At 39.6% G+C, this 25,013-nt stretch overlaps 2 protein-coding genes and 1 long non-coding RNA gene across 4 annotated transcripts in view; 2 read left to right on the top strand and 1 right to left on the bottom strand.

Annotated features, from left to right (window-relative positions):
• The first annotated feature begins 12 nt into the window (after positions 1-12).
• On the top strand, positions 13-7,111 carry ANKRD49 (ankyrin repeat domain 49). 2 transcript variants are annotated; one of them, XM_027580063.2, is made up of 3 exons: positions 13-124; positions 2,893-3,247; positions 4,499-7,111. In XM_027580063.2, exons 2-3 carry the CDS (start codon positions 2,990-2,992, stop codon positions 4,958-4,960), a joined length of 720 nt encoding a protein of 239 aa, XP_027435864.1. In that variant the 5' UTR covers positions 13-124; positions 2,893-2,989; the 3' UTR covers positions 4,961-7,111. The 2 variants fall into 2 exon arrangements, with proteins under 2 accessions (XP_027435864.1, XP_027435865.1); XM_027580064.2 differs by lacking the exon at positions 13-124 and adding an exon at positions 147-1,939.
• LOC113914650 lies at positions 3,100-21,717 on the bottom strand. Its single transcript, XR_003517495.2, has 4 exons — positions 21,614-21,717; positions 20,655-20,684; positions 5,745-5,834; positions 3,100-3,230 (listed from the first exon to the last, which is right to left on the bottom strand). It is a non-coding gene; the product is annotated as an uncharacterized LOC113914650 (long non-coding RNA).
• C11H11orf97 (chromosome 11 C11orf97 homolog) overlaps positions 21,647-25,013 on the top strand; it is a 19,549-nt gene continuing 16,182 nt past the window's right edge. The window contains exon 1 of the mRNA XM_027580065.2: positions 21,647-21,941. Within this exon, the coding sequence (XP_027435866.1) occupies positions 21,794-21,941 (148 nt within the window). The 5' untranslated portion in view covers positions 21,647-21,793. The remainder of the gene's footprint in view (positions 21,942-25,013) is intronic.

The following is a 25,013-nucleotide window of genomic DNA, read 5'->3' as shown; positions in this document are numbered from 1 at the left end:
GAATGCCGTGAGCGAGCCGGGAAAGTAGCGGCGACGCCCCGCCCTCAAGCAGGAGCCAATCCTCAGAAGCCGAGGGACGACCCCGGAAGCGAGGTTCGCGACGGCGATGTTTCCCTTCTTTAAGGTGGGTAGCTCTTACTTGGCCCGGACCGCGGTCCTTGATCCTCTCGCGCCACCTAAAAACTGCCGGGCCCTTGGGGGCGGGTCACTTGTCGACCCCAATGAGCCCTGCAGTTCGGGCCGCGTCGTGGGTCCAGGGTAGGGCTGGAGCGGCTTCCCCACTCTTGGCTGTTTGGAAGGCCGTAGGCACGACTCCGGGCCTGGGAAGTGACCAGTCGGTGCCAGAGGGCCGGGACTGGGGGCCTTCTCCCTCACTCCCACTCCCCAGAGTTAGAGTATTCGGACCCATTTATTCCCTGCTTCCCCTTATTTTCACCCCTGGATCCCGGGTTCAGCACATCTGTACTGCTTTGTGCTGATAGCAGTAAAATATAGTACAGTAAAAAAATAATGTGAAACTTTTGAATTAGAAAACTTGACCTTTTAGTTCCATTGAAGCATCCCTAATGTAGGGCAGGTTGTTTTATTCGGCGCCTTCACCGGTAAAAAGGGGTTTATGACCGCATCTGTCACTGAGTTATTTGTGAGGCGTTGACATAGTTTAGATCTCTGTCGAAATGTGTTCTTTTAAACATTCCCTATTTCTTCTTCGTTGAGGATCATCGAGTAAGAATCTTAATCGATTTTTTAAAATCCTGAGTCAGGGAGATGCACCTAGGTTTGACTCTTTAAATTAAATCATCTAAAATTAGAAAAGAAATTTTATATGTGAGTTACTGTATCTGGAGCACTAAGTTCAGAATTTATTTTAAAAAGTGGGGGGAGTTTTTATAGAAAGGAAAGGATAAAATATGTGCCTCATTGTTTCTGTATTTGATATAATTAAATGAACTTTATGGTATCTGTTCACAGTGTTTAATAAACTGATGTAGGATCATTTTTGTGTTGCAAGGTTCAGGAAATAGTTTGATAGTAAAAAAATGAGAACCCCAATGGGAGTTCCTACATACAGATCACAAATGCAGAGAACAAACTGGTGGTTACCAGAGGGGAGAGGGGTGAGGAGATAGACAAAATGGATGAAAGGTTTGAGGAGGTACAGGCTTCTAGTTATAAAATAAATAAGTCACAGAGATGAAAAGCACAGCATAGAGAAGATAGTCAACAATACAGTAAGTGTAGTCTGTAATACGGTATACTGTGAGGAGCATTGAGTAATGTATAGAATTGTCTAATCATTGTGTTTGTACACCTGAAACTAACACTGTATATCATCAATTCTTCAATAATAAAAAGTGAAAATTCCAGAAGAACTAATAAAACATAAAGTAATTTTGATGGGTCTCAGTAGACTCTGAAAAGCTGGGAAGAACTTGGAAATCCTTTAGTACAGTCATTATATTTTACAATGAAGTAACAGGCCCAGAGACGCTATTAGTCATAAGTGATAAATTTAAACCTAAGTTTAGTTCCTTTGGCACTAGTAAAATCTAATGCCACATTAGGATTGAATACTGTTAAACTTGTGAAATTAGAAAGAAATTAGTATCTTAAGGGAAGTCCAACTCTGGAACTTCTCAGTAGCCATTCCAAACAAAATCAAGTGATAGGGCTTTAATTAGATTTAATTCTACAAATATTAATGCCCTCTGTATAAGTAGGACATAAATAAAAGTTAAATACAGTCTCTATCCTTAAGCTTATAATCTTCTAAGGAAATAATTAGTGCTGAAATAAGACAATAGGTAGAACAAAAAAGGCTACCAGAGAGAAATCTAATTTGGAAGTTCAAGAAAGACTCAATGGAAGAGAAAACATCTGAGAAGAGCCTTGAAAGACTGGTAGGATTTCAACAAATGAATCAGAAGCCTGAGAAATGGTATTTTTAAAAGATATTTATTATTTGCATTTTTAAAAATTGGTTAAGATTTAATAAGCTGTGTAACTCTAATACTGGTTTATAAATTAATGTGTCAGCTTAGCTGAATTAATGTCACTTCCTTCAAGAAGCCTTCTCTAATCCTTTAGGACTGTGTTCATTGTAACTCTCTTGTATACTCATTGTGTCTGGACAGAATCCTGCCATGGCACAGCTCATGCTGTTGTTGCCAGTCACCTCCACTAGACAATAACCTTCCTGAGGTTAAGACATGGACCTTGTTCATTATTGAATCCCAGTACCCAAAGACTGGCATGGACCAGGCATTCTATTCATATTTGTTGAATGGTGAATGACAGCTGAAATTCAGTTCAGAACAAGAAGCCAACTAAGAACTATAGTTGTCTATCAATGAATGGGACTCCTTTTTAAAGCAGTGAATTTTCCCAAGCTGAAATTATTAAAGTAGAAATAGGATAATTATTACAGATGTTATAATAAAGATACTTGGATTGATGAGAGATTTGTACAGATTCCTTGGGGCTATTCCGTCTCTAAGAATGCCTAAGTCTTTGAAGTAATTTATTAGAAACTAAAAGTTTTTGTTTCTGCTTTACATCATCTGTGTGTCTAGTTTATAAAAATCATGAATGTGCCTGTTTTTTAAATTATGGTTTAAAAGCTTTAAGCATTTATCACTCTTAGTATAATACAATAGTATCGAAACCAATAGATTCAGAATAATATAACCATTGACTTAGTAGAAGAAAAAAAATAAGGAGTTTTAACCATTAAAGGTATAGATAACAAATTTCAGCTCTGGTATTTAGAGAATGTAAAGACTACCAATAAAACCAAAAAGTTTAGACAGGGTTTATTGTGCATGTTTGGAAGACTTTGTAATTGATAAACAATTACTGTTTTGCTAATAATTTTTGTGTTTGTGTTTCCAGATCTTGATGGATAAAATAAAGCAGATATAATTCACCTCTAGAAAGATTATTTATACCCTGGCATTTGAAATGTTTTGTATTTAGTGTCATAGTAAAAATGGAAAAAGGGAAAGTAAATGATGATGGAAAACCAGACCCAGAAAATTCCTTGGACTTTTCTGAACATTTTAACCAACTTGAATTGTTGGAAACACATGGACACCTTATTCCCACTGGTACCCAAAGTCTCTGGGTAGGGAATTCTGACGAAGACGAGGAGCAAGATGAAAAAACTGAAGAGTGGTATCAATTGCAAGAAAAAAAGATGGAAAAAGATCCAAGCAAATTGCTTCTTTGGGCTGCGGAAAAAAATCGGGTAAAAAAACAAACAAAACAGTTAAAGAGGAAACCATAATATAGTAGGAAAAGTACTGGATTCAGAGCCAGAAGACCTGTCCCTGAACCTCTATTTGGTTTGTAACTTTGGGTAAATCCTACTGTTCCTGAACCTCTATTTTCTTACCTATAAAAATGGCCATGATAATACCTGTATCTTTTATACAGGATTTGAGGATCGAATGAGGCAATGTCCATGAAAGGACATAGTAAGTCACAAAGCATCCTACCGGGTATTATTTGGAAATTTAAGGGATAATTATAAAGTTAGCAAGAAATCACCTATATTTTTAAATCATTTATATTAAGTCATTAAGATCATCCTAGAGACAACTATCATTTAGAAGAGGGAGGATAGGAATTAACATGTTTTGAATATAAACTATACCATGTGCTTTACTACATTATTTAATTTAATCCTCATATATCCCCACAAAATAAGTAATATTCTTCCCTTTTACAGTTTAAGAAAATGGGATTCAGGAATATCAATTTGCCCAGTATCATGTAAGCAGTATCATCAAATATATTTTTCCCACTCAGCCACTTCTACTTCATTTTACTAAGTTCTTCCATGCTGGTGGTAGTAAATTAATAACCAAAAAGGTCCTGCATTTTTTGGATAACTTTTTCACCCAGGAGCATACTGCATCCCACCAGAGATCCAGAGACCAAACTGAAAATCACTTCCTGAAAACATGTTTCTAAGGTTGTTTTAGTTTGAAGGAGTTGAGCTCCTTAATCTCTAGATTTCCTTGTTACCGTTGTATTCTTCTGAGAAAGAAATTTATTTTTCAAAGTTTTATGCACAATGTATATTGTTACGATAATCCTACTGTAGAAAAATCAGTTATTAGGTTTTCACTAATGAAGTGTAAAATATTAAATACAGTTATAGTCTGTATTATTCATCTAGGACTAAAGCTTATATGCAGTGGGCCTTAATTGGGCCAGGAGTAAGTGCATGATAGTCATACATTCGATACTGATTCGTGATTTTCAGAGAGTCACATTCTTAGGAAGCAAGAGAGTGGTTAACACTAACTTGTGCATTCTTAAATCTGTGGCCATCTGCCCCCCAAAGAAATCTTAAATCATTTTTATCTTAAAGTCCTCTGCTAACAAGTTCTTATGGAACTTAAAAAAAAATTAACACCACTAGACAGTTTAATTTTCTTCATTTACTGTTTTGGGTCACGTTGGGTTTTGAAAAGGTCCCTTTTCTTCTCAGCTTACCACAGTGCGGAGACTGCTGTCTGAAAAGGCCACTCACGTGAACGCTAGAGATGAAGATGAATATACCCCTCTTCATCGAGCAGCCTACAGTGGACACTTAGACGTGGTGCGTGAGCTGATCGCACAAGGGGCAGATGTCCATGCAGTGACTGTGGATGGCTGGACACCCCTGCACAGTGCTTGTAAGTGGAATAATACCAGAGTAGCTTCTTTCTTACTCCAGCACGATGCAGATATTAATGCCCAAACAAAAGGCCTCTTGACCCCCTTACATCTCGCTGCCGGCAACAGGGACAGCAAAGATACCCTGGAGCTCCTCCTGATGAACCGCTACATCAAACCAGGCCTGAAAAACAACTTGGAAGAAACGGCCTTTGATATTGCCAGGAGGACAAGTATCTATCACTACCTCTTTGAAATTGTGGAAGGCTGCACAAATTCTTCACCTCAGCCATAACGGTTCTAATAATTTTCTTGAGTTCCCAAGTACCAGTGCCTCCTTTGTGTGAGATAGGACATATCCCCATGATACAAGGTTGACATCAAAAGTTTCACAGTAGAAATCCAGTGGTACACATTCAAATGCCCTTCCAAGCGACATGCCTAACCTTGATGTCAAAATATATTTGAAAGTTGTTTGGATACATCTTTACTGATCTATGTGGACTTTGTAATTTTTATCAGAAATAATTTTAACACACTTAAAAACTTGTAACGGGTTGTACAGAAAACATGATATTTTTGGTGCTGATCCAAGAGAAGTGTATTTTTAAATATTCCCCCATCCTGGGTCTTTGTGGAGTATTTAGTATATTGACATGTATTTTTATAAGGTGAGGTAACTCAGAATTTAATTTAAAAAATTCAAGTATACTGGTGCAGTTCAGCTGTCTTCTCCACATCACTATGGCCATTTGCTTTCATTTTAAACCGTAAGAACTAACTTACTAGTGACTTGAATTGTCACAAGTTTAAGAAAATGTTAAAAGAGCTTAGATCTTTGTCTTTTAGAGCGTAGACCATTTTTAGCAAAGTAGTTAGCTAAAGTGTTTAGTCCATGAATGTTATATACTTTGCCTCCGCTACCACAGTTCACACAATCCTGTGGACAGTCCTACCTCACCCTGGTCAACCCACATGATCCTTCTTCCATTGGTGAGTCAGCATGACAGTTTAGACATGCACACAACTCTACCTTGGTCCAAGAGATCATAATATATCTGCTCGCCAACTGGTTTTACCTGCCTAATCCTGTTTGGGGCACTGCTCAGATGGTCTCTCTCGTTCACAGGAAGTATCGATTTTTCCAAGGTCCTCCTTTTATACAAATCCTACAAAGGCAAAGAGACAAGGGAAAAGGAATTCTAAGAGTGAAGGGATGATGATTATACTGGGGCTAGATTATAAGTGGCTCAGGCTTTAAAAAGCCACAGTGTAGATGGTGACACAAGTATAAATATGAATATTCAGAAAAAAATAAAAGCTTTGAACAACAAAAATGGCACCAATTCTTTTTTTTTTTTTTTTTTACTAGCACATATCTCCCTTGGACCCATAACCTATGTATTCATGGAGCATACATTGATTGAGCAACTACTCGCTCAGTCTCCCCAGCAGGAGTTTCTCACTGACTACGTAGCCTCTCTGTGACTATTCCCAAAGGGTTTTTTCTCTTAACTTCTTAACACTGAGGAAGGAAAAGGAAACTAAACCAATGGCCCTCTTCTTCAGTTATATATTCACCAAGGTTTGTCTTTTTGAGCCAGCTCATGTGATCCAATCACTCTGGATTAACTAATAATGTTATTTAATCAAATATGTTAGGTGGTTTTCGGGTTAAAAAAACAATCATCTCAGAAAAGTTAATGTATGAACTGAGTCATCATGACAAATAGGATTCAAGAAAGAGGAGAGCTTTAACTATACTGTGATCTCTGGCTAGGAGAGCCTCAGTTTCAGAGTATCAATGTCTACGATGCAAGGGTTTGGCAGAATGTGTTGGGTCCAGGGTGCCTGGGTGGCTCAGGCAGTTAAGCATCTGACTTGATTTTGGCTCAGATCATGATCTCAGGAAGGAGAGATGGAGCCCTGTGTCAGGCTCTGTGCTGGGCGTGGAGCCTGCTTAAGATTCTCTCCCTCTGCCCAACCCCCCCACTCCCCTCTCCCCCCCGCACATGCCCACATTCACACACTCTCTTTTTCTGTCTCTTAAAAAAAAGTGGCCCGATTTAGGGATACCAAATGATAGGTACAGCTGACAGGCAGTGACAATAGAATAGGACTCCATCTATCCTAGCAGACTGCTAAATGAGCTACCTGCTTACCTGAAAGTCACAGAGTCCATGGCTCCTTTCTTTGGAATGAGTTGCATCCATGGTTTATGTAAGCTTTCCACTTAAGTATGGGGCCAAAGAGGCCTCCTTATTTATGATAAGGAGCTGAGATGTGACTACTCCCTTGGTTTCAGGACTCAACATGCAACCAGTGCTGAGGAGCAAACTCCACATATAAGCAAAATCTCTTCTATCTCTGAGGGCAGAATTTGTATTGTTTGCTTCCTTTGTACTTTCCTTAGTATTTACTAGTGTTTCCTAACCACAGAAGGCATTCACTAATCATGCTTTGGACTCTTTACTTACCTGTACCTTCCAGTTTGCTTTAAGAAGGCTTAAAAAAAAAAAAGCTCAGTTTGCAAACAAAGTTTTCTCTAATCTGGCAGAGTTTATCCAAAGGCTTTTTTTTTTTAAATCTGTTTTTCGTAAATCTGGGCTTAATTTTATTAGCTTATATGCTTAAGGAAATGTGCTTTGTCATTATTCAAGGAGCATATCATAATTCACAGGCTCACAGTGAAATGAGTTGGCTTTTTCTAAATCTTAAATATGCTTCTACAGGGAGCTTTCTGACCCACAACCTACCACAGTGATAGGATTTAGAGTCTTTATTCTATGGGTGTAAAAGCATTCATTTATTTCTATTCATTGGCATCTATCAGGACAAAAATCCAAACACTTCCATTCCTGGAAACACTGTTTATGTCATTTTCAAAGGTCCCTTTCAGGCATCAGAGGTCTCCAACCACAAGAAACCCAAGGAATAAGAAAAAAAAAACAAAAGGATTATAGCAAATAATTACAAGGACTGAGAGGAAATCAGTTTCTGAGAGAAAATGTGTTTCCTGTATCCAGGGCTGAGAAGCTGAGAGTGGCTTATTTTTTGTTCTGTATACAGCTCCTCGATGCCTATTACATGAGTTCCTCTTTAAATTCATACCAAATTTTCCCCCTTTCAGGATGAGTCTTATTAATGTTGAGCAAATGGAATAAAAACACTCATACTTGGTTCATCACTGATTATCCGGTCAATGCTCAGATACATTAATAGCCGTCATTATGAATTTAATGACATGGCCACATTTGCAAGTGGATCTCAGAGGAGCAGGATTTGTAGGCTAGAAAATCCGCTTAATGAAATAAATATAAAACCTAAAAGCAAACTGCCACCTAATTTTTTTTCTTCTTTTCATCGCATATGTTCAACCTTTCATCTCTATTAGATGTACAGTCTTTGAAAATTAGGCAAACTTCACTGGAGAGTTAATGCGAATTGATAAGGAGCACTGTCTCCTGAGCAGTCACTGGAGTTCCGTTTTCAGACACAGATAACTTAAACAGAGGCAATTTTTAGGAATCAAAAAAAAGGAGGGGGGCATCTGGGTGTTTTAGTCGGTTAAGCATCTGCCTTCAGCTCAGGTCATGATCCCAGGTTTCTGGGATAGAGCCCTACATTGGGCTCCCTGCTCAGAGGGGAGTCTGTTTCTCCCTCTCCCTCTCCCCTCCCCCCTGCTCGTGCTTTCTCTCTCAAATAAATAAAATCTTAAAAAAAAAAACAAACACAAGAAAGTGAACCTGCCCTTCTTTAAAAAATCAGGTGCCTATCCCGTGTTTTCATATTTCTTTTTTTTCTTTAAATTTTTTTATTGTTCTGTTAATCACCATACATGACATCATTAGTTTTTGATGTAGTGTTCCATGATTCATCATTTGTGCATAACACCCAGTGCTCCACGCAGAATGTGCCCTCTTTAATACCCATCACCAGGCTAACCCATCCCCCCACCCCCTCCCATCTAGAACCCTCAGTTTGTTTTACAGAGTCCATCATCTCTCATGGTTCGTCTCCCCCTCCAATTTACTCCCCTTCATTCTTCCCCACCTGCTATCTTCTTTTTTTTTTCTTAACATATATTGCATTATTTGTTTCAGAGGTACAGATCTGTGATTCAGCAGTCTTGCACAATTCACAGCGCTCACCATAGCACATACCCTCCCCAATGTTTATCACCCAGCCACCCCATCCCTCCCACCCCCCCACCACTCCAGCAACCCTCAGTTTGTTTCCTGAGATTAAGAATTCCTCATATCAGTGAGGTCATAGGATACATGTCTTTCTCTGATTGACTTATTTCACTCAGCATAACACCCTCCAGTTCCATCCATGTCATTGCAAATGGCAAGATCTCATTCCTTTTGATGGCTGCATAATATTCCATTGTGTATATATACTACATCTTTATCCATTCAGCTGTCGATGGACATCTAGGCTCTTTCCACAGTTTGGCTATTGTGGACATTGCTGCTATAAACATCGGGGTGCACGTACCCCTTTGGATCCTTACATTTGTATCTTTGGGGTAAATACCCAGTAGTGCAATTGCTGGATCATATGGTAGCTCTATTTTCAACTTTTTGAGGAAACTCCATACTGTTTTCCAGAGTCGTTGCACCAGCTTGCATTCCCACCAACAGTGTAGGAGGGTTCCCCTTTCTCCGCATCCCCGCCAACATCTGTCGTTTCCTGACTTGTTAATTTTAGCCATTCTGACTGGTGTGAGGTGGTATCTCATTGAGGTTTCAATTTGGATTTCCCTGATGCCGAGCGATGTGGAGCACTTTTTCATGTGTCTATTGGCCATTTGGATGTCTTCTTTGGAAAAATGTCTGTTCATGTCTTCTGCCCATTTCTTGATTGGATTATTTGTTCTTTGGGTGTTGAGTTTGATAAATTCTTTATAGATTTTGGATACTAGCCCTTTATCTGATATGTCATTTGCAAATATCTTCTTCCATTCTGTCGGTTGTCTTTTGGTTTTGTTGACTGTTCTTTTGCTGTGCAAAAGGTTTTTATCTTGATGAAATCCCAAGAGTTCATTTTTGCCCTTGCTTTCCTTGCCTTTGGCGATGTTTCTAGGAAGAAGTTGCTGCGGCTGAGGTCGAAGAGGTTGCTGCCTGTGTTCTCCTTTAGGATTTTGATGTACTCCTGTCTCACATTTAGGTCTTTAAACCATTTTGAGTCATTTTTGTGTGTGGTGTAAGGAGATGGTCCAGTTTCATTCTTCTGCATGTGGCTGTCCAATTTTCCCAACACCATTTGTTGAAGAGACTGTCTCTTCCATTGGACATTCTTTCCTGCTTTGTCAAAGATTAGTTGACCATAGAGTTGAGGGTCCATTTCTGCGCTCTCTATTCTGTTCCATTGATCAATGTGTCTGTTTTTGTGCCAGTACCATACTGTCTTGATGATGACAGCTTTGTAATAGAGCTGGAAGTCCGGAATTGTGATGCCACCAGCTTTTATCCCGTGTTTTCAAACCTCAATTTAATAATTCACGAAGAAAACGTATCCTAATTGAAGGGACAAACCCTAGGACCAAGACACAGCTCTGTTGTGAGAATCATATTAAGACTGGATGCAAAAATCAGATCCTTCACGGCACATACCAGAAAAAAGCCCTAGAGTTCAGATTTGCTTTCACATGCTTTTGCATGTTTTTTTATTTGAAGATATGCAAAGCCTATGAGAAGAATCAAAAGGGAGAAAAAGGTGTTAGGGTCTTCATCCGTTCTTTTCATTTTAGTCTGCACCCTTGGACACAATGAGGAGGTTTTGGGTTCCACCTAGAAAAGTAGTTATATGTCAGTGTTCCTCACATTATTGACATTGGAGACAAATAGTTCTTTGTTGTGGGGAGCATCCTGTGCCTTGTAGGATGTTAGGCAGCATTCTTGGCCTTGACTTTGTAGATGCCAGTAGTGTCTCCTACTCCCTGTCCCCAGCTCTGACAAATGTGTCCAGACATTGCCAAATATTCCCTGCTGTATGTAAGGCAGAAGCTTTCATAATTTGGCTAGCCTCAAAGTTGTTTAGCATGCAATTAAATTTTATTTGATGTACATTTTTTATATTCCAAATATTCATCAGTATACATTCAAAAATTAGATCATCACTGATTCTATTTTAAATTTTTAGTATTTTATTAATGAGAGTCTTTGAACACATTCAAAAATTGGGATAAAATATACAATAAGAAAAAGAAAACTCTTCAATACTGAGTATCATTGGTAAAAACAGCCCACTTCCTACTCCCAACTTTGGCTTCTAGGAAACTTACTCCTTAGTTCAGATGAGTTTATTTTTAGGGAAATTCTAACTTCTGGGTATTAGTGGGTATAATAATCAAATCCTGATTTTTAATAGGTTGCACTATTACAACTGTAAATTTTTTATTGCATTGCTGGATAAAATGCTCTTAGGTTGACACAGAGGCTTTTTACTTCTAGAAGGGATAAGAAAAGCCAACACCTTCTGTCAGAGAAGAATGAACTGAGGAGGGAGCTAGCAGCTTCCCAGTGTAAACAGCTGAGAAAATAGATAATTTCTTAATGTCTTTACAGATCTAAAATTTTAGTTTCGTACTTAAATACAAAAATAATATCGTATAATTTTTTGGCAATTACTTTCACCTTAAAAATTAATTCCAAGATGAAATGTATCAAAATCAATGTAAAAAAATTTCACATCTGATCATCAGCCTTCCCCAGTCATCTTTTTTTTTTTTTTTTAAGATTTTATTTATTTGACACAGAGAGATAGTGAGAGCAGGAACACAAGCAGGGGGAGTGGGGGAGGGAGAAGCAGGCTTCCCGCCGAGCAGGGAGCCCGATGTGGGACTCGATCCCAGGACCTTGGGATCATGACCTGAGCCAAAGGCATACACTTAATGACTGAGCCACCCAGGCGCCCCCCAGTCATCTTTTATGTAATGCATGAGTGACATAGTCTCATCTGATCTTGTTTATAAAAGTTCTTACATGTCCCAGATGTGATACACCAGACCATTGTGATAATATTAATAGCTAACAATCGAGTGCTTGCCATGTACCCTCTCTGCTGTAGACGCTCACTAACATTATCTCATGATAACCTTTGAGATGCCATCGTACAAGTCTCTTCACTTGGGCTTATGGAGGTTAAGTAAATGACCCACTGTCAGGAACTATGTTTCCAGAAAGCTCACATTCAAATACAGCTTTTCATCTGTGGTGTCCTTGAATCTTAATATCCATGTACCACCAATTAGTCTATCAAATAATCACAACAAAAATTCCATTTTCTTTCAAATTATTAGTTTATTTACAGTAGTGTTTGGGGACATAAAAATTACCCTTATTAGGAGCAAATTGCATTTTATGGCATAAAACATTAAGCAATTCCTAAGTCATAAGAGCCAAAGCAATTTTTAAAAAGAACAACAAAGCTGGGGGATTTATACAATCTGATTTCAAAACTAACCGAAATGGCAGTATCAAGACAGTGCGGTATTGGATAGACATGTAGATTGATAGGAAAAAAGAGAATCTGGGAACAGATCCAGATATAAATGGTCAATTATTTTTGACAAAGGTGCCAAGGACTGCAGTAGGAAATTCTCTTAAAGAAATAGTGCTGTGTTCCAACTGAATATCCATTTGGGGGAAAAATTAACTCATTTATAGACAGCAGAGCAGTGGTTGCCTGGCAACAGGGACAGAAGTTGGATTGCAAAAGGGCAGGAAGAGTCTTTCAGAGGAGATGGAAATGTTCTATATCTTGTTTGTGATGGTAGTTTTGCAGATGTATACAACTGCCCAAGTCATTGAGTTGTATTCTTTAAATGGAATGTAGGTTTTTGTACATAAGTTATACTTTAATAAAGTTGATTTTTAAAAGTAGGTATCCAGAGATGACTAGTTTCATCCTTGTGTTATTTTCCATAGCAAGCAAGGGGCATATGGAAACCTCTTCAGTGAATTCTAGGGGTATAACTTTCTGGATGCTGCAGAGTCCTGTGAGTCATAGATGAAGAAGAAGAAGGAGAAGGGGAAGGGGAAGGGGAGGAGAAGGAGGGGGGAGGAGGAGGGGGGAGGAGGAGGAGGGGGAGGAGAAGAAGGAGGAGGGAGGTGGAGGGGAGGAGAGGGGGAGGAGAAGGTAGAGGAGGAGGGGGAGGAGAAGGTAGAGGAGGAGGGGGAGGAGGAGGGGGGAGGAGAAGGTAGAGGAGGAGGGGGAGGAGAGGGGAGGAGAAGGTAGAGGAGGAGGGGGAGGAGAGGGGGAGGAGAAGGTAGAGAAGGAGGGGGAGGAGAAGGTAGAGGAGGAGGGGGAGGAGAGGGGGAGGAGAAGGTAGAGAAGGAGGGGGAGGAGAAGGTAGAGGAGGAGGGGGAGGAGAGGGGGAGGAGGGGGAGGAGAAGGTAGAGGAGGAGGGGGAGGAGAGGGGGAGGAGAAGGTAGAGGAGAAGGTAGAGGAGGAGGGGGAGGAGAAGGTAGAGGAGGAGGGGGAGGAGAAGGTAGAGGAGGAGGGGGAGGAGAGGGGGAGGAGAAGGTAGAGGAGAAGGTAGAGGAGGAGGGGGAGGAGAAGGTAGAGGAGGAGGGGGAGGAGAAGGTAGAGGAGGAGGGGGAGGAGAGGGGGAGGAGAAGGTAGAGGAGAAGGTAGAGGAGGAGGGGGAGGAGAAGGTAGAGGAGGAGGGGGAGGAGAAGGTAGAGGAGAAGGTAGAGGAGGAGGGGGAGGAGAAGGTAGAGGAGGAGGGGGAGGAGAAGGTAGAGGAGGAGGGGGAGGAGAAGGTAGAGGAGGAGGGGAGGAGAAGGTAGAGGAGGAGGGGAGGAGAAGGTAGAGGAGGAGGGGGAGGAGAAGGAGGGGAAGAAGGAAGAGGGGGAGGGGAAGGAGGAGGGGGAGGAGGAGGAGGGAGAGGAGAAGACATCACCAATTTACTGGAATTTTACAATCCCAAGCAAAAAGCCCTTTATAACAGGAAGGAATATTTTCTCCATTAAATGATAGAGTAGGAAACAAAATAATTCCCCTAAAATTAGTCCATTTGACAGCATTCAACAAATTTGAAAAGATGGCTTAGTTACTATAAGAAGGACTTTGATGGCTTTTTAAATAATTTAGATGAGGACTGTTAGAATCTAGAATAGGAAACCAAAATGGTTACAGCATCTACTTCTCTGAAGAAAAAACAGTAGCATTAAACATCCATTGCTTTATTCAATTGCCCTGTTTACTAAGCAGAAGACAGACTGAGGGGACTTCTGGAGATATGTTTAAAATCTGTAAAATTAAATACCAATGTGAAACTTAATCCATCTAGTTTTTACTAAGATACCATTAAGTAATACAAAGCCATATATTAACTCTGGTAATATATTAAGTTTTTATTTCTTTGCTAAAGACTGTGTTTTTACATTAACTATAATATTTTTTTACAAGAAAAATTTAGCCTTGGGGTTTGCCCCCATCTAGTGGACATGTTGGTCTTTTACATTTAATTGAAAAAAGTATAAGCATCCTGGTTTTGTTGTTCGTTTTTAGTTTTTTGGAATTAAAAAAAGTAAAGAAAAATGGTAATCACAATTTCTAGATAGAATGGTATGTATTATACTTATCTTCATCAGAAATTGATTCCCGAGGAGATTTGAGGTGGTACATAATTAAAAACACACATATATAATAAGAAGAAATAGAAAATCAAAAGCCATTTAGGAGGAAGACGGAAATAAACCACCTAAATTAATATGGTCACTACAATTGACAGTTATCCCCAAGATTTTTGATATTGGAAACAAAAAAGAAAAGAAACCAGTAATTGCATAATTCTTTATTATGTGATCAAAGTGCACCACATTGCTTTTTTAAGAATAAAAATATTTCCAGACTAATTTTTTCTAACTAAATCATGCTCCATTTTTGTATAACTCTGTAGCTCTATAGAAAACAGAGGAAAGTTCAGAAATCTTGGTGAATTCTACAAAGTGAACATACCCATGTAACCTGCACCCCAAAAGTCTACTTTGTGATCTCTTTCTGAGCTCCTTCAAAGATAACCATCACCCTAAATTCTATCACTATCATTTCATTTTGCCTAAATAAAAAGAACTGTTTATTGTAATATTTTTGTGTTTGCTTCATGCACTCAACCTTACATCTGTGAGATTCATTCATATTTTTGTATGTACTCGGGGTTTTCCCCTTTTCATTGCTGTGGAGTATTCTTTATATGAACTACAATAATGTATTTATTGTCTTTTGAAGGGCCTTCGGCTCAGGTCATGATTCTGGCATCCTGGGATTGAGTCCCAGAATCGAGTCCTGCATCTCCCTGCTCAGCAGGAAGTCCGCTTCTCCCTCTGACCCTCCTCCCTCTATGCTCTCTGTCTCTCATTCTCTCTCTCTCAAATAAATAAATAAAATCTTTTTAAAAAAATTAAAAAAGAAAAGAACCTGGATCTGGTTGCCTCGAAAACCCACTAGCTTCAGGTCTGTCCTTACGCCTCTTTTTCTCTCTCCTATTTCTTTCTGTCTTTCCAGCTCCCACTGTCTCTGTCGTTCCTCTCTTGGGCGCTTCACTACTTTCTCATAATCATTAGGAAACATGGGATCATATTCATCAGCTAAAGGAATCAAAACTTCTCCTACAGAAAATCCACTTGGAACAGGATCCTTCAGGCCAGCTGCGACATGCGGGTGGGCGGGGGTGTCTATGATCTGCTGGTGGCCTGAAGAGCCACTTCGCTTTAGGTAGATTGCAGGGGCAAATACTGTACTCTGTTTCGTTCTCTGGCTCTTCGCTTGATTCTCAAACGTTAAACCAACATTGCATTCCTAGTACAGTCACTTTATTATGATGTGCTAACCTTTTTTTGTTAACATGTTGGGTGGTTTTGCTAATACTTAATATTTAAATGAATCTCCATGAGGTAGATTGACCTATATTTTTACTTTTTTGGGTAATGTTCTTTCAGATTTCGGTATAAAGGTGAGTTGAGAAGTGTTAACTTTGTTTTCTAACTCCTGGAAGAGCTGGATAGGATTGGTGTTATATGTTATTTCTTAAATATTTGGAAGAATTCAGTAGTGAGACTTTAGATTTTCTTTGTGGGACAGGTTTCAATTTGAGCTCAAGATCTTTAATAGTTCTGTTTCTATAATTACTTCTATAAAAGGTTATATTTCTTCTGTGCCCATTTTGGCACGTTGTGTTTTTTTAAGTAATTTGTCTGCCTCGTCTAAGTTGTCAGATTTACTGGCATCAGATTATTCATAATATCTTCTTACTATCTTTTTAGTGTCTATAAGACATTAAGGAATCATTCAATAAACATATATGAAGTGAAAGAACAATGCAGAAAGAAGTGGAGCTGCCTGATATAAAGGAGCACCTGCTCTGTCTCCAGGAAATCCCTTGGGTCCTGTGGAACTAAATGTTCTCTAGGCTTCTCACTGCTCCAAAGTTTTATGACTGTGATGTTCAACCAGCAGTTAGAAATGCAGGATTGGAGTCCAAGGATTAAAGACCGAATCTGGAGATACTGAAAAGGCCCTGCCTCTTAAGGTGATAATTAAAGTGTTGGAATTGAACAAAATAGCAAAAAGAGAGAAAAGAGCAAAGAGAGAACCTGAATGAATGTCTGCATTGATGAATTTGGAATTCTGAAAAGAATGGTGACAGCAATGGGGACATGGCCATGAGAGAGGAGCCAGAAAGCCAGGAAAATGGACAGTTTTGGAAACCAAGAGGAGACTTTCCATAAAAATGGGGCATAAAACATTGTCAAATGCTATCAGAGAGGTCAAGAGACACGAGAAAGCATGGCTTGATTGGAGAGGCACTTGGTGACCTTTAAGAGACTAAATTCAATAGTGGTGAGAGTGGAAACAGAATATAGGAAATAAAAAAAGTGAATTGGGTAAACAACTGGAGACCAAATGTGAATTATCTTGTCAAGAAAATAGGCCACAAAGGAAAAGAAGTAGAATAATATAAGCTTGGGATATTTAGTATGGTCAAGGGAAGGATTTTATGTATTTTTGAATAGAAATGGAACAATTCAGTATAGGGATAAGGAAAGAAAAATCAATATACAGAAGATAGATAATAGAAATCTGAAGGAGTTTCAAGTAGAAGGGAAACCTGTAGAATGGGACAAAATATTTGCAAATCATGTGTCTGATAAGGAATTAATATCCAGAACATATAGAGATATTTGCTCACCCACGTTCATTACCTCAATATTTACAACAGCAAAGAGGTGATGAATGTCCATTGACAGATGAATGTAGTACAAAGAAATAAAATGTAGCATATACATGAAATAGAATATTATTAAGCCTGGGGCACCTGGGTGGCTCCGGAGGCTAAGTGTGCAGCTCTTGATTTCGGGTCAGGTCGTGATCTCAGGGTCCTGGGATGGAGCCCTGCATCGGACTCTGTGCTCAGCAGGAATTCTACTTCAAGATTTCTGTCCCTCTCCCTCTGCCCCTCCCCTCCTTAAACAAATAAATAAATCTTCCAGAAAAAGGAATATTATTAAGCCTTTATAAAGAGGGTAATCCTGTCACATGCTACAATAGAGATGAACCTTGAAGACATTATGCTAAATGAAATAAGCCAGTCACAAAAAGACCAATACTATATGACTCTACTCATATGAGATATCCAAAGTATTCAAATTCATAGAAACAGAAAGTAGAATGGTTCTTGCCAGGGGCTGGGGGAAAGGAGAAATAGGAAGTTGGTGTTCAATGGGTGTAGAGTTTCTGTTTTGCGTAATGAAAAAGTCCTAGAGATCTGTTAAACAACAATGTAAAGATACTTAAAAATGGTTAAGGTGGTAAATTACAAATGTTTGTGATTGTCCAAATACCCTAAATGGTCTCACTGATTGGTTTTACAAGTAAATGTTATAATACAAATTTATAAAATAAATATTTAAAAAAGATAATTGACTACTTGGCTAAGTGTCTGACTCTTGATTTTCTCAGGTCATGATCTCAGGCGCCTGAGATTGAGCCCTGCAATGGGCTCTGCACTCAGCGCAGAGTCTGCTAGGATTCTCTCTCCCTCTCCCCCTGCTACTCTCCCCACTCGCAGTCTCTCTCAAATTATTAAATACAATCTTTTAAAATAAAGATAATTGACTATTTAAACAATGTTAACAATTTTTACAGAGTTTACATCTAAAAGTAAAATATATGTCGACAATTATATAATGGCTGAGGGGAGAAATGGAAGTTTCTTGAACTATACATAAAGAGGTATATTATCTCTTGAAGGTAGTGCATGAAAAGTTAAAGACATATACTGTAAACACTAAAGTGACCACTAAAATAGCAAAACAAAGAACTATTGCTAACCTTCACGACAAAAGCACTCAACAGATTAGGAACAGAAGAGAACTTTTCAACCTGATAAATGACATCTATAAAAACCCAAAACCAACATCATACTTAGTGGTGAAAGACTGAATCCTTTCCATCTAAGATGCTCAAGTCAAAACAAGGATGTCTGTTCTCACCACTTCTATTAAACATTGCACTGGAGGTTCTAGCCAGAAAATAAAATAAAAGGCATCCAGATTGGAAAAGAAGTAAAAGTATCACTATTTGCAGATGACATGCTCTTGTATATAGAAAATCATAAGGAATTCACTGAAAAAACTATTAAGTGTTCAGCAACACTCCAGAATATAAGATCAATATATAAGAAATCAATTATATTTCTAAAAGGACCAATAAGCAAACTGAAAATTAAGTGAAAAAACAATTTTATGTACAAAACTATCAAAAAGAATAAAATACTTTGGAATAAACTTAACAAAAGTGCAAAACTTTTGCTCTGAGAACTACACAACATTATTGAAAGAAATTAAAGAAGCACTAAATAAATGGAAAGACATCTTATGTTCATGGATCAAAACATTTATTTTTTTTTAAAGATTTTATTTATTTATTTGACAGAGAGAGACACAGCGAGGGAGGGAACACAAGCAGGGGGAGTGGGAGAGGGAGAAGCAGGCTTCCCGCGGAGCGGGGAGCCCGATGTGGGGCTCGATCCCAGGACCCTGGGATCATGACCTGAGCCGAAGGCAGACACTTAACGACTGAACCACCCAGGCGCCCCAAAACATTTATTGTTAAGATGATAACATTCTCCACATTGATCTACGGATTCAGTGCAATCTCTTTCAAAATTCCAGGTAACTTCTTTACAAAAATCAATAAGCTGATCCGAAAATTCATATGGAAATGCAAGGAACCCAGAAGAGCCAAAACAGTTTTAAAAAAGAAGAGAGTTGGAGGCCTCACACTTTCTGATTTCAAAATTTACTAGAAAACTGTTAATCAAGACATGTGGTACTGGCATAAGGATAGACATATAGATCAATGGAATAGAATTGAGAATCCAGAAATAAACCCTCACATTTATGGACCATTGAATTTTGACAGGGGTGTCAACACAATTCAGTGGAGGAAAAAACAGTCTTTTCAACAAATGGTGCTGGGAAAACTGGATATCCACATGCAAAAGAATAAAGTTAGATTCATATATCACACTGTAATGGAATACAAAAATTAACTCAAAATGGTCAAAGACTTAAATGTAAGAGCTAAAACTATAAAACTTTTAGAAGAAAGCATATGGGGGGAAAATCTTCATGATATTGGATTTGGCAGTGGTTTTTGGATGTGACACCGAAAGCAAAAGCATTAAATGGAAAAACAGATAAATGAGACTACATCAAAATTAAAACTTATTGAAATCAAAGGACATTATCAATAAAATGAAAAGGCAGCCCATGGAATAGGAGAAAATATTTATGTCATACATCTGATAAGACATTAATACTCAAAATATATAAAGAACTCCTACAACTCAACAACAAATAATCCAACAAGCAATATACTTGGATAGACATCTCTTCAAAGAAGATATACAGATATCCTATAAGCATATGAAAAGATGTTCAACATCACAGTCATTGGAGAAATGCAAATCAAAACCACAAAGAGATACCACTTCATGCGAGGATAGTTGGCTATTATTATTATTTTAAAAAAAGGAAAGTAACAAGTGTTGGTAGGGATGTAGAGAAACTGGAACCCTTGTACATTGCTGTTGGGAATGTAAAATGGTGTAAACACTTGAAAAAGTTTGATGGTTCCTTTAAAAGTTAAACATGGAATTGCCATATGATCCAGCAATTCCATTTTTAGATATGTACTCAAAAGAATTGAAAGCGGGAACTCAAATAGATAACTTGTATGTCAGTGCTCATTGTTGCATTATTGGAAACCGGCAAAGGTGGAAACAACTCAAACATCCATCAACAGATGAATAAGAAAATGTGGTATGTCCACCCAATGGAATACTATTCAACTTTAAAAGAATGTAGTTCTTATATATGCTATGACATAGATGAACTTTAAAAACATTATGCTAAGTGAGGCGCCGGGGTGGCTCAGTCTGTTAGGCATCAACTCTTGGTTTCGGCTCAGGTCATGATCTCATGGGTTGTGGAATGGAGCTCCATGTCTAGCTCCATGCTCAGGGGGGAGTCAGCTTGAAAGATTCTCTCCCTCTGCCCCTCCCCCCACTCTCTCTCTCTTAAATAAATAATCTTAAAAAAATTATGCTAAGTGAAATAAGCCAGACACAAAAGGTAAAATACTATACGACTCCACTTATATGAGGTACCTAAAGTAGCCAAATTCATAGAGACAGGAACTAGAATAGAGGTTATCAGTGGTTAGGAGAGGGGGAAATTGGGAATTATTATTTAATGGGTACAGAGTTTCTATTTGGGATAATGAAAAAGTTCTAGAAATGGAGAGTGGTAATGGCTGTATGACACTATGAGTATACTTAATGCTATTGAACTGTATGCTTAAAAAAGGTTAAATTTTATGTGTATTTTACCACAATAAAAATAAAACAGACCCTCAAATTCCCCACTCTGAGCAGCTAGATGGCTGATAATGAAGGAAAACTAAATCCTTACCTTTCAAAGTAGGAAATCAACATATGATACCTAAGATTGAAAACATAACACATCAAAATAAACATTTTGCTATACGGTCATAAATACTAAATTATCAGGCAAGAGGCGTGAAAGAGGTTGCTTCTGCCATGAAATGGAGGCAGATGGGGTCCCCCCTATTTGGTTACAAGTTTGTAGAACTATAACTCCGTAAAATAATGCACTTAGCCTTTATAAAATTAACAACACGCCACAATTTACTTGTTAATGACTGCAAAAACAAACAAGAGCAACCTCCTGCTCCAAATAAAGCTCTAGATTTCCCCACTTGCTACTCAAATCAAACTTTTCTGAATTTGATTTTCTCATCTGTAAAATTAGTTATTAGATACAGATTGAAACAGATCATGAATACAAAAGTGCCTGAAAACAAGAGTTGTTTAAAAACAGCTTGATCAGGGATACCTGGGTGGCTCAGTCGTTAAGCGTCTGCTTTCAGCTCTGGTCATGATCCCAGAGTTCTGGGATCGAGTCCCTTATCAGGCTCCCTGCTGCTTCTCCCTCTGCCTGCTGCTCCCCCTGCTTACACTTTCTCTCTCTCTCTGACAAATAAATAAATACAATCTTAAAAAAACCTTGATCCAAAAGTTTGGGATCCTCAGCATTCACTTATTAGATCACGTTGTGTGTAGCAGGGAGTGGGACAGGAGGAGCACAACGCTGTGTGGAACTAGCGACCTTACCTTGAACTCACCTGTCTAGTACCTGCTCCCACCCCTACCTGTACCAGGTGGTGATCTATTCTTGGGCCATGTGACTTTGGACAATTTCCGTAGCTTTTCTGAATCTCGCTTTCCCTACCTGGGAATAGCAAAGCTACTCCTGCGCCGTTGGAGTAAGAAACGACCTTGAGATTGGGCTGTTTTGGCCTGGGGAGGGGGGGCAATGGAAGGGGGAAGGGGGTGATCGCAGCTCCCTACCTTCAGCTCCATCCCCGGCGCGCGGGACCCCTGGGGCCTGGGAGCCGCAAGCTGCGAGCCCCTGGGGAAGCGAGGATCCGCAGTCACTATGGGAACCGGCGACGCCGGGCGTTCCCAGGCAGCAGGCGGCGGAGCTGAGAAGGTCAGCGGGCCTCCGGCTGCGAAGAAGACCCCCGCGGCATGAGGCGGGAAGAAGCGGTGGTGGTGAGCGCGGTGGCAGCGCCGGAGGCGGGCTGCGACCGGGAGCAGGCTCAGCCGCCGGCCGGGCTGGGGTGCGGGGCGCGCGGGGAGCCCGGCGGCGGCGGCCCCCAGGAGTCTTGCAAACAGTGTGAGTTCCCCTCCGGTCGCGCAGAGTGCGCGCAGGGACGTGGGGCGTGTCGAACGCGTGGAAGGGGAAGCGGGGGATCCGGAATGAGACTCGCTGAAGGTGTTGGAGGGTAGGGGCAGAGCTGCAGTTTTGGCAAAGGCAGAGGTGATGTGGCAGAAAGCATCCGGTGCATTTCCCCAAAGCCTCCTTCACCAAAGGCTGCCTGAGCCCAGGTAGCCTCCAACCTGACAGGTAGTGGCATTGACCTGGAAGGTATTGGAAAAAAAAAAAAGTGTGTGTGTATGTGTGCGTGTAATAAGAAAAATCTAATATATAAATTTGAATTTATATATAATAAAATATAAAATGTATAAAGATTTATAATATGCATAAATATATAAATTATATACACACACAGAGAGAAACATGTGGCTCATTTTTGCCAATTCCTTCATTTTACAGACCAGGAAACTGAGGTCTAGACTAGAGGAAATGAAGTGACTTGCTCACAGTGACTCAGTCAATGCCAGAGAAGTACTTAAAACGCTTAACCTCACCCGTCTTGGACTTTCAGTTCAACAGTTATTACTACCTGATACTTTTAGAATCTCACAATGATGGGCCACATTTTAACACAAGGGTTTCCTTCCTTGCCCTGCCAAACACACAAACAATATTCAAGTGAGTAAAGGCGGTTCTGGTCCAGAGTCACAACCAACATGGCTGAAGCTGGAGTCCGCTCCAGGCCTCCGCGCTCATCCATATTGTTCCATGAATTTATATTTCACAGTCCCTTGTGCTCTACACGTTTTCAGGAAGTGCTAAGGAATGATGATGGGGAAAATAATAGGTCAATGAGGAATGCCCGCAGTTTCTGGCCCTTCTGCATCGCCTCCTTGATTGCCTCTCTAGAGACCAGCCTCAGGTCATGTAGCTCCGCAGACCCCAGGAGGGAGGGTGAGGCTGAAGCAGCTCAGCTCCCCTGCCTCAGGGGGCCACCCAGCCTGCTCCCAGGACTTCTCATTAAGGAGCTGCAGAACCAGTGTCTCCTAGAGAAAGGACCATTCCGCCATTCCTTTGATTATCAACAGCATGCAGAGGCCTTACTCGGGGCAACTAAATCCAGTATATTTAAGTATTCGGTATATTTAAGTAAGTTCTTACTCTGACTTCGAATTCTGTCTGGGAATTTTCCCATTAAAGATGCTAGAAATGAAAGGTTCTTTTGTCCTCTGGAGTTCTGTAGGAGTAAAAGGTGGAATTAAATCATTCACCCATCCATTCAACAAATACTGAATCCTTACTGCATGCCAGGCATTGGGCAAGTTGTGGATAAGTGAGTGATGAATTAAGGCATGTGTCCAAACTTTGAGGACCTCAGAAAGTCAGGGTCAGGGCATAGAGCACTCTTGCTTCAGCCTCCCAGAGAACCTCATTTTAGGGCCTCAGGTAGAGCCAGGCTATTCACACCCACATGAAGTACCCATTCGATTCTCAAATGTTTTCTGGGAAAGTCTTCTGTCTCTCTGTAGCTTCTACTCCCTAATCATAGATCTGATCTGAAATATACACAGATGAAATATGGGCCTTTCCTGGTAAAACATCCTTAAATTGTATGAAGGTGGCTATTTGAACAGCCACCAAATCTTTCATAGACTTCAGGCTCATCTTTAAAATACTTTGTAGCACTCTCCCCATGCTGGCTAACCTCTTCCCACATTCTCCAGTTTATTAAACCACTGAATCCAGTATTCTAGGTATGATCAGGTTAGGGTAACATGCTGGGACTATAACCTCCCTTGATCTGAACATTCTACTTCTATTAAATGGACCCAGAATCAATTAGCTGTTTTGGCAGGCACATTATATTATTAATAGATATAACAAATGCAGTCTATGACACCCTTAGTTTCTCTTTCCCCTGTTGTCCAATAGAAAACATTTGATCCAGGCTTTTTTTTTAATTTATGCACTTAATTTGTTTCATCCTAAATACAAGTTATTATATTTATCCCTATCAGTACCATTCTATGAATTTTAGCACTCCATTCCAGGTACAGAAGCAGCCCTTTGAGTCCTAAGTTTGCCATTCAGCAAGTTTGTGCCATTCTCACAATCGGTGAGTAGGCAGTTCCTCTCTATATCCAAATTAGCAAACTAGGTGGTACTTCCAGCAGTTCCAAGGAGAGTCTCTGGAAGTCCCTGACCTGTCATTCAGCATCTTTGGCGTGGGCGTTCTGCCTCCTACAAATACACTTTATCAAATGTCTTGCTGAAATGCAGATGCATTGTGGCTATGACATCTTCCTAATCTAGCTAGGTTAGTAACTTGGGTTTGGGAGAGTCAGGTGGCATGGCTTTTAATTTTTATGACTAGTTTTGTGATTTCTGAGAGTTACTTTCTCAACTATAAAATAGGAATAATTATACCTGCCCATAGAGTGATTTTGAAAAAGAGAAATAATATATGTAAGATGCTAATAATATATGTATGGTAGCATTCAATAAATTACAGCAATTGTTATTAGCTCTTAACAAAAGAAAGCAGTTTAGTCTGGAATAATATTGTTCTTAGTAGTCCTTAACACTTAGTGATCACTGTTCCTCATTATATGTACTCACAAGCCATCTGTTGGCTAACTCAAATGTTGGTGAAGATCAACATCAAGCTGCTATGTTAGAGTTTGTAGAATTTTTTTTTCCTTCTTTCCTTCTCTCCTTCCTACTTCTCTCCTCCCTTCCTCCCTCCCTTCCTTCCTTCCTTCCTTCCTTCCTTCCTTCCTTCCTTCCTTCCTTCCTTCCTGGAGCAGGGAATATTTGCCTATACTAAGCTCTTTGCTACTCTAATTTTTCACAGTTCCTCAAAACCTTTAGTGATTTCCTCTGTAACTTCTTATAACAGCAGGGCTGAAATTCGTCAAGAGACTTGAACTTAGAGGAGATGATCTCTTCTGTTCTACTGAACTGTTACAGGATTTTCTTCCTTCTTAACCATGTTTCTTAAACTCTTTTCTGCCTTAGGATCATGATCTAGCCAAACAAGTTTAAACCAAAGTTAAGCTTGAGTAAAGCTAACCCCCACCTTGTGTTCAT

This window comes from Zalophus californianus, chromosome 11 (assembly GCF_009762305.2).
Source record: "Zalophus californianus isolate mZalCal1 chromosome 11, mZalCal1.pri.v2, whole genome shotgun sequence".
NCBI classification, from domain to species: Eukaryota; Metazoa; Chordata; class Mammalia; order Carnivora; family Otariidae; genus Zalophus; species Zalophus californianus.
The sequence above is the reverse complement of the archived record's forward strand: the minus strand, read 5'-3'. Positions and strand labels throughout refer to the sequence as shown.